At 67.0% G+C, this 13,024-nt stretch overlaps 1 protein-coding gene across 1 annotated transcript; it reads left to right on the top strand.

Annotated features, from left to right (window-relative positions):
- The first annotated feature begins 7,830 nt into the window (after positions 1-7,830).
- On the top strand, positions 7,831-13,024 carry ZBTB7A (zinc finger and BTB domain containing 7A). The gene is made up of 2 exons (XM_012646309.1): positions 7,831-9,145; positions 12,522-13,024. The coding sequence occupies exons 1-2, from the start codon at positions 7,890-7,892 to the stop codon at positions 13,012-13,014; spliced, it is 1,749 nt and encodes a 582-aa protein (XP_012501763.1). The 5' UTR covers positions 7,831-7,889; the 3' UTR covers positions 13,015-13,024.

The following is a 13,024-nucleotide window of genomic DNA, read 5'->3' on the forward strand; positions in this document are numbered from 1 at the left end:
GGGGGGGTCAACCTCGCGGCGCTCCCCGGGGAGGGCGGCGGCCCGGCGGCCGCGCGGCGCAGGCGAGCCCGGGGATGCGCGGCCTAGCGCAGGCCGGGCCCGGGCGTGGGGGAGGCGGGCGGGCGGACCCAGATCCGGGGTAATTTGCATCGCCCTCCCCCCAGCCCGGGTGGGGATTGGCCGCCGGCGGCGGGGGGTGGCGCGGGGCCAGGCTCACTGCCGCCTCCCGGCCCCTCGGAGGGAGCCAGCCCAGCCGCAGCCGCCGCCACCGCCGCCGCCGGGGCCTGGCCCCCTCGCCGCTGCCCAGGAAGGAGGTAGGAGCCCCCCGCGCGGGCAGTGCGGCGGGGGCCAGCGGGCGGGAGCGGGGGCCGCGCGCTGCGGCCGGGCGGGGGAGGGGGCCTCTTCCTGCCCCCGCCTGGGCCTGACTCAGCCCGGGTGGGGGGACCGGCCTGGCCCCTGGCCCTGCCGCGCGGCTCCGGCCCCGGCCGCGGGAGTGGGCAGCGGACACCCGCGTCCCCCGCCCGCGCCCCCCGGCGCGTGACCCCGTCTCCTCTGGCCTGGACCCCGTTGCTTCCCCTGACGCCACCACCACGTGCGAGCCCTGGGCCCGGCAGGGGAGGGGGAGGGCCGGGGGGATCCGGTCCCCTCCGTCCCTCTCGCGGCCGGCCCCTTCCCCCAGTGCCTGGCCCGGGACTGAGCCGGGCGCAGGCCGGGACGGGTGCGCCCGGGGCCCGGGCCGGGGCCTTTGCGGTTCTGGGAGGCACTGCCCGCGCGGGCGGTGGGGGCGTCCGTCCGCTGGGCCGCAGCAGGAGGCTGCTGTCCAGCCAGGCCTGGGCACCCAGTCGGCCCCCACTAAATGCTGGCGGGGAGGCAGGGGGAGGGAGGCAACTCTTGTCTTCCCCCGAGCCAGCCGGCGGAAGTGAGAGAGGTGCCGGTGCCCCTGCCCCCAGCGGCGCCCACCTGGCTCACCCATGGGTGGCTGGGTTGGTTGGCCCCCTCCCCCTCCCCGCCAGCTGCCTCCGGAGAGGGCGTCCAGGATTCCATGTCAGTCCCCCCCGCCCCAGAACAGGACCAGGGCGTAACCCTGAGTGCGCCGCTCCCATTCTGGGGGGGCTACCCACCACCAGCCAATCACTTCCTATTGGCAGAGCTGGTCCGGGGAGGCCAGGGCCTGCTGCTGCCCGGTGGGGACTTCAGGCAGGGGACAGCGCCCCCCACCCCAGGGCGGTCCCCAGTGGGGCCCCTGGAGCACCTATCAGCTGGGCTCGGGGCTCTGTTTACCACAGGCCATTGCTGTGGAGACAGCCTGGGGGGGGCAGGTCGCTGTAAAACCAAAAGCCTATTGAAGAAAGAGGAGCCAACGGGGACACTGAAATTTTAATTCGTGGGTCACTCTGGGGGGGTATTTATTATTCAGTTCTGATTGGCTGCGTGGTGGCCACTCAGCACCCTGCCTGGGGCCGAAGCCTTGCAACTCTCAGCAGAGGCCCCAGGGTGGCCGGAGGGTGGCCACGGGGAGCTGTCGGGCCCTTTGCTCTGTGTGGGAGACTGAGGCCTCGGCCTCGGCCCGGAAGGGCAGGTTCCTGGGTGACAGCAAGTCCATGGTGGTTTTGGGTTTTTTCCTTTCTTTTCCTCGAGTCCCTCTGACCTATGTCTGGGTCCACCTGGTGGCAGTCCCCATTGCTGTTGGAGGAAACCAAGGCCCGGAGGGGAGGCTGGACGTGAGCTTGGAAATTCTGGGGGTCAGCGTGAGCCCCAGAGTTGGTGCCATTGCTGGGCAGGGGAGACTGAGGTGCAGGGGACACAGGGAGTGGCCCAAGGTCACCCTGCCGGAGCCAGATCTGACCACGGTGGCCCTGCCTCCGGTGTGGGCCTGCCAGCTCGCCCCATGTTGCAGCCGAGGGTGCCTGCCCACCTGTCTTTGAGAAGGGCCAGAGGTTGGCCGTAGAGCGTCAACTACAGGCACCTGTCTGTGAAGGGAGCGTCACCGAGGCTTAGTAAACTCTTCTTCCAAAGATGACATTGAGGCTCAGAGAGGGCCAGCAAGGCTCCCAAGGTTACACAGCATGAGCCATAGTCCTCCTGCCTCCCAGCCTCACCAGGCTGTCACTTTATGGCATGTGAGTGTGCAAGGCACCTTTCCAACCCGCCACGCCACCATTCCGCACCTTGGCACCTTGGCCCTCGTGGGCGGGCAAGGCTCTGGGTTTTGCGGCTTCGTACCAGAGGAGACCAAGGTCAGGAGTCAGAGTCAGCCCCTCTGCAAGGGAGATGGCCGGAGGAAGGGTCTTGTGAGGGTTGGAGGCTGGCACACTTGCACCCAGGCCTGCTGCCGCCTGAGTGTGACCTGTGTGTACTGTGGGGTCGTGGTGGGTGGCACCTGTGCCGGGTCTCCTCTCCTCCCTCATGGGGGAAGCTCCCAGGTCAGCCCAGGGTATGCCAAGGATCCACTCGAGTGTTGGGCATGGGTCACCAGCCACCTGAGACACTCGTCACCCCCACCTGTCACCTGGTGCTCCAGGCACCTGCTAGACCGAGAACCGCCCTGCAATAGCCCTGGGCAGCAGGGACTAGAGGAACAAGCTTGGGTGGGGGTGAGCGTGCCCCAGTCTCTGCCCGGCTCGCGTCCCCCTGAGGTCCACCCAGGGCAGTCACTGCCCGTCTGCCCGTTGGTACAACAGAGAGATTGTCTTCAGCCCAGAAGTGTCATCTTGGGGGCGGGGGGTCAGTCTGGTTCTCTGGGAACGTTTGTTGAGCAACTACTGTGCACAGTGTCAGGGCCTTGGGGAGCCTCTCCGACATCACCACGCACTCCGACAGGGTGTGAGAATAAGCCGTCTACAGGCCCACGGCACCCGCGGTGGGGGGGTTTTACCCTCTGCGCACACCTGGGGGCGGCGTGTCAGCAGACAGGGAGAAGGAGCCTTGGGGTGGCTACTTCAGGAGGGAGCCCGGCGGTCTGTGTTCAACTTCTAGCTCTGCTGCGTGACCCTGGGCAAGTCGCCTGTCCTCTCTGAGCCTGCTTCCCATCTGCAGAATGGGGCGCTGACTGCAGACCCTGCCTCCCAGAGCTGTGAGGATGATGTGTAAGGTGGTCCTCTGTCGACGTGACCGAGACCGGCCTCCCCCAACCCCTCCGAGAAACGCCGAGTCCAGAGCCCCAAAGCCCCAGAGCACAGAGGCACCCGCTGAGGACCTGGCGCTTGCAAGAAGTGCTGCCAAACGACTGGCCCCTCCATCTGTCCCCCCAGCAGGCTGTGGACGGCCACTGTGTGGAAGCGTCCCCACCCACGCCTTTCTGGTTTGACTGGAAAACAAGGCCCCGGCCCACCACCTATCAGGGTGTGTGTGACGAGTGCCCCTCCGGGCGCCCAGGCTGCGCCTTCCACCTGCTCAGGCTGGGGTGGGGGCGGTGCAGGTGACAAGCCAGCCTCCCCCGGGGAGAGGGAGAGAGAGGTCTGGAGGTGGAGTGGGGCCTCTTAGAGGTCACCCAGGCCACCCCCAGGCATCTTGGTGCTGCCCAAGCTGAGGACAGGGTGGACAGAGATGGGAGTCTGTGGAGTCTGGCCTTGCTTACCCCCAGTGACGGGAAGCTCATTCTTTGCACTGCCATCGTAGATGGCTCTGGCTTCCTGAAGCTGCGTCTTGGAACTTGGCCTTGGTCTGAGTCTGGGCTTCCTGGCCCAGGATGGCGCTTGGAGCGTGGGAACAGGGTGGGTCTCCTCCCACCTGGAAATCGAGTTGAGGGTCAGAGGGGGTCCCCGTGGCCACCTCGTCCCTGCCCCCGTCCCTACCCCCCACACACTTCCCACTGGGCCCGCAGCCTTCCTGCCTCTGGCCCTTTAAGGCCGGGCAGGAAGCCCCTCCCCATTTAGGGCAATAAATGGACGAGGAAAATGGCCGAGGGCCTGTGTGCTGTGCGTCGCCTGGAGGAGGCTGCCCCGCCGGGGCAGGGGGTGGGCAGGCAGCAGGCAGCCACCCCAGGCCCTGGGTGCCCCCCGACCGGGACACTGCATTCCTGTCCCATTAAGCCCAGGCCGGGGACCGGGCCAGGCGGGGATTGGCACCAGGTCAGGGTGGGGTAACCCGTCGGGACCAACCTTGCAACACAGGCCGCCGGGCGGGGAGGGGGTGGGGGCCGCCGGGCCAGGGCCTGGCAGCAGCACCTGCGTGCCAGGCTGGCTGTGTGACCTTGGGCCGGCCGCCCACCCTCTCTGCGCCTGGACCTCCCCTTCAGCCTCCTCCCCGGGCCCCACCACCCCTCCCTTGGCACACAGTAGGTGAGGATGGGCCCAGACTCCCGGCATCGTGTTCGGGAGTGACGTTCACATGACCTGGCTGGGCCTTTTTGGGACTGGCTTTGGCGCACAGTAGGTGTCCAGGCAAAGTCTGCTAAGGATGTGAGCGGGACTCCGTCCTTGCGCTCGCTCCCTGGCCACAGAGGAGCTGCTTTTCCGGCTGTCACGACCCCCCGCCCCAGGAAGGGCTCAGAGAGGCACTGCCTCTTGCCCAAGGTCACGCAGCTTAGAAGTGGAGCAGCAGGGACTGGGCTGCCCTCCCTGCAGGGCACACAGTAGGTGTGAGAGCTGCCTTCTTCCCTTCCCTGCTCGCCCTGGGTGGAAGAGTGGGGGGGCCCTGAACCCCACATGAAGTGGTCCTCTGTCCCGGAAGTGCCCTCCAGGAAGGCCATGGGTGGCAGTCACCTGCCCGGCCCCCTTGCCAGCTGTCCCTCCTCCTTCCTGAGGAGCGTGGGTGGGACAAGGCCAGGCCCCAACCCTCACCTTGCCTGTGACCTTGGGAAGGCCCCCGGCTCCTGTGCCCCTCTCTGGGTTGCCCACCCCTGGGCCTCTGTTGCTGCTGTTCCCTGTGCCAGGCCACCCTGCCATGGTCCCAGGGTCCTGCCTGGGTGACACTTGCTGCACGTCCCTGGGGAGCTCGGGTCAGAGGGCCTGAGTCTAGACCAGGCCACCGATCTGCTGTGTGACTTTGGCTGGGTTTTGTAACCTCTCTGAGCCTTCAGGTGAACTGAAGGCACCTGGTTGGTTCCTCAGAGTTCTGGGGCACAGGGGCCTGGGGCTGAAATGAGGCCTGGGTCCTTTTGCCTTAGGAAGAAACTATAGCATGCGACCCTAGGTTAGATGGGAGGTGGGACTGGGTGTGCCTGCAGCCAGGTGGGCGCGGCCAGGCGTGGTCTTTGGTTCCTCCAAGGTTTGCTGCATCCATACTGGGTTTGCTGCGTCCCTACTGTGCGCCGGCCCGGGGAGGGCCGGGCTTAGGGACCTGGGAGCGGCCCAGGGGGAGGAGGGCGCCCCACCTCCAGCCCAGGAGGGGCCTGCCAGGGCCTGCCCCTTGCCGCCGAGTCAGCACCGAGCGGCCCGGAAATCCCACGAGGCGAGTGCGGGGGAGGGGCTGTGATGAAAGATGGGGCCCTGGGTGGGTGTGGGCCTGGGCTCAGGGGACCCTGGCTGGTGGGTGTGGGGACCTGGTTAACGTAGGGGGGCAGGTGCCGAGGCTTCCTGGGGGAGGAGGGGAACGAAACCAGCACACACGGGGGCACCCACTGTGTGTCGTGCGCACAGTGGGTCTTCAGCACATGGGTGCTTTCTGTTGCTGGGACTTCACAGCTGCCTGACGGGGCTCTGGCAGGGCCCCATTCACCTCAAAGGCAGGGTCTTCGGCCCTTTCCTTAGGGGGAGGCCCCCCGAGAGGGCATGGTGGGGGCGGTGGCCCAGGGCGTGGCCGGCAGGTGGCCTGTGTTCCTGGAGAGAGAGGGTGTGGGTGCGGGTCTGGTGTCTGCAGAGTGAGTTCGGCTTCCAGGGCGAGGGCAGGGCAGCGGGTGGGGGGCCAGCCCCTGGGAGTCAGCCCCACTGGGCGCCCTTGGCCAGGGCAGTAGCCTCAGTGTTCTCATCTGTAAAATAGGGGGCCACTCACAGGGGCTCCCCCTGGCTGGAGAGGGCAGAGACCGAGCCCATAGGCCCCACTGTGGCCTGGAGCCTGGTTCCACACTTAAAGTGGGGCTGCAGCAGCCCCCGGCCTGTGGAAGCCAGGGGTGCAGAGTAGCCATGGGAGGGTGAGTCACCTGGGCCGTTTCGGGGAGGCCCCTGTAAGCCACTCCAGGGGAACCCTGGGTCACCTGAGGGGGGACCAGCACCCTGGGCCCCAGAAGCCATCTGGGGCATTGGTGGCCCAGGTCAGAGGTCCCCTCTCCCCCGTGCTAGGGGGTGGGCTGGGGGAGGGCCGGGTCTGATCCACAGCCCCATCTGCCCACATGCTCCCCGCAGCCGGGGCCAGACGGCAGATGGTGGCAGGGGGTGGCAGCCGCCAACGGGGGCTCCTCTGAGGCTCCATGGGCCGGGCCACCGATGGGGTCCCCCCTCCCTGCTCCTGGCAGCCACATCTGAGCACCCCCCTCCCCACCGCAGGCCGCCCGACCCAGAGGGAGGTGAGCAGCTGGTGCCCGGCCCGTCGTGGGAAGGAGGGCAGGTGAGGGGGGCCGCAGCCAGGGAGCTCTGGGAAGTGTGGCTGCTGGGCCCACGACATGAAGGCCTCTGTGTCGGCCCCTTGGCCTGGACCCCACTCCCAGGGCCACCCTGACCTTGGGTCTGGCCGCTCCGACACCAGGTCTCCCTTGCCCGCCTGGCCACAGGGCAGGAGGGTCTCGAGGCCCAGGAGGTCCCAACTCAGGCCATCTCCTCGGGGACCTTGCCTGGGGGCTCTGGCCTGAGAGCCGGGCACCCGCCCGGAGGAATTCGGCTTGTGTTGGGTGGCTCGGGGCAGCCGGGGGCTCCCAGGAGAGGGTGGAGGGTGGGGACAGAGCCAGAGGGTTGCACAAGCGCCCGAGTGGGCGGATGAGTCACAGTCGAGGGAAAGGCGGAAAACGGGGTGGGGGGGCTGAGGGAGAGGGGTCGGACAGACAGCCCCCCAGGGCCCGGCTCCTGAGACCTCTGCCCATTTGACAGATGGGGAGACTGAGGCCCAGAGCGCGCCAGGGCCCTGTTGCGGGCCAGACAGTGCCCCCACAGAGGCCGAGAGTTGAGGGGGCTGCCAGGTGGGGGCGTGGGTAGGCTCCAATGGGCAGGAGGCCCCCTGCCACTCTGGGGACGTGGGCCAGGTGGTGGCCTGGTGTCCCTGTTACTCACTGCTGGGACCAAGCCCCGTGCCAGGGGATCCTTGGGGCAGGAAGGGGTTCGGCCTGTGGAGTCACTGGTCCTGCTCTGCCAGGGCACACCCATGGCAGCCTTGACCCCAGCCTGCTGCAGTGCCGGGTCCCGGGTCTCGGCCTCGCCCCTTCCTGCTGACTCAGAGCCCCCGAAGCGAACCAGGCCGACCAGGAGGCAGGAGCAAGGGTCGGCGAGGCCGAGGGCGGGGCTCCCAGGTCACGGGGCGTCAGGTCTGAGTTCGGATGCAGCCACGTCCTCACCGGGCAGGTGTCCGTTCCTCAGCTCCGCGACAGGGGGTGCCACCCACGGGCTGGTGGGGGCTCAGACGTGACCAGGGAGAAGTGGGAGCTTTGGGAACGTCCCTGCGTGGCTGCCTCCTCCATGTCGGCAGGAGCTCGTGCTTGGGTTAATAGGATGGCTCTGATCGGGGCAATTTCTTGAGCGCCTGCTGTGTGTTGCTGTGACACCTCCAAGTGTCCCTTCGGTGGGCACGCCCGTGTCGGGAGGATGCCAGGGTGTGCCCGTCTCCTGAGCACCCAGCATGGGCTCTGCCAGCGCAGTCTTACGTGGCAGAGCTAGAATAGGACATCTGACCGCCCTCGGGCACAGCTGGGGAAACTGAGGATGGGGGGACGGGGGGAGGACCCTTGGGTGCTGGGCGCTAAGACGCCCACCCACCCACTCACGAGCGCCCCCTTCTTCGCGGCGCTGCAGGTCTCGGCGCGGAAGATGGCCGGCGGCGTGGACGGCCCCATCGGGATCCCGTTCCCCGACCACAGCAGCGACATCCTCAGTGGGCTGAATGAGCAGCGGACGCAGGGCCTGCTGTGCGACGTGGTGATCCTGGTGGAGGGCCGCGAGTTTCCCACGCACCGCTCTGTGCTGGCCGCCTGCAGCCAGTACTTCAAGAAGCTGTTCACGTCGGGGGCCGTGGTCGACCAGCAGAACGTGTACGAGATCGACTTCGTCAGCGCCGAGGCGCTCACCGCGCTCATGGACTTCGCCTACACCGCCACGCTCACGGTCAGCACGGCCAACGTGGGCGACATCCTCAGCGCCGCGCGCCTGCTGGAGATCCCGGCCGTGAGCCACGTGTGCGCCGACCTGCTGGACCGGCAGATCCTGGCGGCCGACGCGGGCGCCGACGCCGGGCAGCTGGACCTCGTAGATCAAATTGATCAGCGCAACCTGCTCCGCGCCAAGGAGTACCTCGAGTTCTTCCAGAGCAACCCCATGAACAGCCTGCCCCCTGCGGCCGCCGCCGGCTTCCCGTGGTCCGCCTTCGGCGCGTCCGACGACGACCTGGACGCCACCAAAGAGGCCGTGGCGGCCGCCGTGGCCGCCGTGGCCGCCGGCGACTGCAACGGCTTGGACTTCTACGGGCCGGGCCCCCCTGCCGAGCGGCCCCCAACGGGGGACGGGGATGAGGGCGACAGCAACCCGGGCCTGTGGCCTGAGCGGGATGAGGACGCCCCCGCCGGCGGTCTCTTTCCGCCGCCAGCGGCCCCGCCGTCCGCCACGCAGAACGGCCACTACGGCCGGGGCGGGGAGGAGGAGGCGGCTTCGCTGTCGGAGGCGGCCCCGGAGCCCGGCGACTCACCAGGCTTCCTGTCCGGAGCAGCGGAGGGCGAGGACGGGGACGGCCCCGACGTGGACGGGCTGGCGGCCAGCACGCTGCTGCAGCAGATGATGTCGTCGGTGAGCAGGGCGGGCGCCGCCGCGGCGGGGGACAGCGACGACGAGTCGCGGGCGGACGACAAGGGCGTCATGGACTACTACCTGAAGTACTTCAGCGGCGCCCACGACGGCGACGTCTACCCGGCCTGGTCGCCCAAGGTGGAGAAGAAGATCCGCGCCAAGGCCTTCCAGAAGTGCCCCATCTGCGAGAAGGTCATCCAGGGGGCCGGGAAGCTGCCGCGGCACATCCGCACCCACACGGGCGAGAAGCCCTACGAGTGCAACATCTGCAAGGTCCGCTTCACCAGGTGAGCCACCCGCGCCGCGGCGCCCCGGGGCCCCTGCCCACCCTCGGCACACACGGCCCCTCCCCGCGCACCACACGCACACCACGCTCCCGGCCCTGCGCCCTTGACAACAGCACGGACCAGTCCCTGCCCTCGTGGGCGGACGTCCCGGCCGGGCACAGCACAGGCGAGAGACAGTGACCGCGTAGCGCGTGAAGCCTGCCAGACAGGGACGGCCAGGGAGGCTGGCGGGGAGGACACGGGAGCCGCTCTTCCCTTCCACACCGTAGATTTTTCTCTCTCTTTTTTCCTTGGGGAGAGGTGACAGCTCCTTAGGGAGGTACGATGGTGGCTGTTGAGTCGCTTTTAAGTCTCCCGTGAGTTTGGGTAGTTTGTTTTCATTCTGCCGACATTTATTAAGCACCTGCTGGGTGCCAGGCCCTGTCCTAGGCGCTGGGGACACTGCAGTGGAGAGACAGGCCTCGCGGGTACCTGGAGGAGGCCAGGTGGGGAGATGAGGAAAAGGGTTTTCCAGCCAGAGGGAACAGCCAGCGCGGAGGCCCTGAGGCCAGTTCAGCTTAGGGGATCACCGAGGCGGTTGGTGCTGCGGGGCTTGGTCCCCGAACGGCAGGAGTTCAAGGCCAGGCCAGGGCAGTTTGCGATTTGGTCTCAGGAGCCCAGAGGTGGCTGGCTGGGCCTTGTGGATCCAGGGCGGGCCAGGGCGGTGGGGGCAGGGGGCTGGCCAGGCGATGACTCAGCATCACCCCTGCCCCCCACCCACCCTGGGGTTCCCCAGCCACGCCCACCGAGGCTGAAGAAAGGGGCCATTGTCTCAGCTTCCCGGCCCCGCCCCATGGGGACAAGAACTGGGGCTGACCCCCTCCCCAGCACCCCTGGCCCCCTCCCCAGCAGGCCAGGAGAGGAGGGTGCGGCCCAGGCTCCTGCGCATGGGAGTGTCAGGCGAGGGGCAAAGGGCACGGGGTAGGAGGCAGGCAGTGCTGGGAGACTGGGGTTCTGGAGTTCTGGGGGGCTCCCTCCTCCTCCAAGCAGGGGCCCTGAGGTAGCCACAGGCCCTGTGCTCGGGGGTCTCTGAGCACAGGAGGGGCGCAGGGAGCGGGATCTGGAGAGGGACCTGGCCGGGCAAAGGTGCCTGCCCCACCCTCGCCCCCACGGGGCTGGGGCCACCGGCCTCCCTAACCGCAGGCTAGAGCCTCAGTTTCATTCTCACTTGGCTGCCCCCCCCCAACCCAAGGCCAGCCCCACCTGCCAGTCAGGGAAACTGAGGCCGAGAGAGAGAGAGAAAGAGAGGCACTCAGGCCTCTTCCCACCACCGACCCACCTGCTTCCCCTGTGCCCCGAGCCCAGGGCCCCAGCCCCCCGCCCGCGGGAGCCGGCCCCCTCCCACCCAAGGCCGGGAGCCCAGGGGCCCCTCTGAGTCACCAAAGTGTTGAGTAAGCGGGGCCCGTGGCGGCCGGGGCTATAATTACCCCGGCTGGGGCTTGGGGTGATGAAACTGGGGCTACCTCCGCCCCCATCTCTGCGTGGCCCCCCGGCCCGCTGTGCAGCTCCAGGCAAGTCACTTCCTTTCTCTGAGCCTCCTAGCCTCCGCTGGGGAAGTCTCTACACAGTGCCCGAGAAACTTAGCGCCTGCTGTCCCCTCTGTGCCCTGGCCCCGTGCCAGCTCTGGGCAGGGCGCCTGGGAGACCACGCTAGTGGGCTTTGCAGGAGGCAACAGGAAGGAGCCAGAGGCCTGGAGGCTGGCAGCAAATGGGCTTAGTCCAGGGAGTGACCAGTTGATTGCAGCCCAGTGGGGCAAGGCTGGAGAGGGGGCAGGGGTCTAGTTGCCAAGGGGTCAGGCCTTGGCCCTTGGAGCAGTAGAGCCAAGGAAAGGGTAGAGTAAGTACGGACACCAGCTCCGTGGGTGCTAGAAGAGAAGTCAGGTCTTTTGAGGTTGGAAGAGGTGGAGGGGCATTCAAGGTGGGGCTTAGAGGGATGAATAGGAGTTTGCCAGTCCTCACACTTAAAGAAGCTGTCAGTTTGCTGAATGTGAGAAGGAAGAAACCCAGAGTGCCTGGGATGAGGGGTCCAAGGAGCAGGTCAGATGCTAAATTAGGGCACCTTAGATCTAGGTCTCCCTCCTGCCCTCCACTTTCTGGGAAGGAATCTGCTCCTAGCAGTGTGGACCAGCACCATGCAATAGAAATACCGTGCAGGCCACCTACGTAATTTTACATTTTCTGAAAGCCATGTTAAGAAAAACCAAAAGAGAGCTGGTGAAAAGCCATTTTACATAACCTGATGGATTCATTTATTTCATCGTGTAATCCACGTGCAGAATTACGCGTGCGTTACTTTTCGCATAACAAGTCTTTAAAATCTGGGGTGCCCTCTGCACCTCCCGTGTACCTCAGCTCAGACCGGCCGCCTTTTGAGGGCGCAGGAGCTGCCGGTGGCCGGCGGTGTCATACAGGACAGAGTGGTGCCTGATACGGCGACCGCTTTGTGGGCTAACGCCCCCGACTGAGCCAGGTCCTCCCTGTCCCCTGTAAGGTGAGACGAGCAGGGAGGGAATGCGAGTCGCACCCGGCACCTGCCGTCTTGGGGCTAGATGAGAAACAAGGAACCCAAACGAGAGAGTCGGGTGGCGATGACTTGAGGGACCAGGCAGTGGGGTCCAGCAGGGCAACTGGGAAGAGGTGACATTTGAGCCCAAATTTGATTGTCAAGGTCTGAGAGGGAAAAAGTGCTCTGGACAGAGAGAATAGCAGATGCAAAGGCCCTGAGGCAGGCTCTTGCATGCCATGTTGGGGTGACAGCCAGGGAGCCATCAAGGCCAGAGGGGAGAGTTGTCAGGTCCCGGTTGCCGTGGAGTGGGGACTCGGTTACTAGGGTGACCAACTGCCCCAGTTTGCCCACTACCCAGGGGTGTCCCGGGATGCAGGACTCTGAGTGCTAAAACCAGAACAGTTGGTCACTCTATCTGTCACCAAACACCCCGGCGACCGCCAGCTTCTCTCCCTGCGGTATTTTCAGCACCTGGAACAGGGCCTGGCCCCCGGCAGGCGCTGGGTAAATGTCTGCAGTGTGAATGAAGGCCACGGCCACCCTCTGGCTTTGTCCTGCCCCTGCGCAGAGGCCCGCTATCTTCTCCTCTTGTGGTCGGGAGAGAGGTTCAGAGAGGTTTAGCGGTTACCTAACGCCACACAGCACGCAGGCCCTCTTCAGAGTCCCAGAACATTAAAGTGCCCCGCTTTGTCCCCCCGTTTTGTCGCGGACTGCCCACGCCGGGACACTGGTCCGCTTTCCAGAACAGTGGTCCTGGGGGGCTGCCACGTCGGCGAGGGTCCCCGGGCAGAGCCCAGGGGGGCCCCACTGACCGCCCCCGCCCCGTCCGCAGGCAGGACAAGCTCAAAGTGCACATGCGGAAGCACACGGGCGAGAAGCCGTACCTGTGCCAGCAGTGCGGCGCCGCCTTCGCCCACAACTACGACCTGAAGAACCACATGCGCGTGCACACGGGCCTGCGGCCCTACCAGTGCGACAGCTGCTGCAAGACCTTCGTCCGCTCCGACCACCTGCACAGACACCTCAAGAAAGACGGCTGCAACGGCGTCCCCTCGCGCCGCGGCCGCAAGCCCCGCGTCCGGGGCGGGGGACCCGACCCCAGCCCGGGGGCCGCCGCGCCCCCCGGCGCCCCCGCCCCGCCCGGCTCCCCCGACGCCCGGCGCAACGGCCAGGAGAAGCACTTTAAGGACGAGGACGAGGACGAGGACGCGGCCAGCCCCGACGGCTTGGGCCGCTTGAATGTAGCGGGCGCCGGCGGCGGAGGTGACGGCGGAGGGGGCCCTGGGGCTGCCACCGACGACAACTTCACAGCCGGACTCGCCTAAAAACCAAAAA

This window comes from Propithecus coquereli, unplaced genomic scaffold, assembly GCF_000956105.1.
Source record: "Propithecus coquereli isolate 6110/MARCELLA unplaced genomic scaffold, Pcoq_1.0 Scaffold241, whole genome shotgun sequence".
Lineage (NCBI taxonomy): Eukaryota > Metazoa > Chordata > Mammalia > Primates > Indriidae > Propithecus > Propithecus coquereli.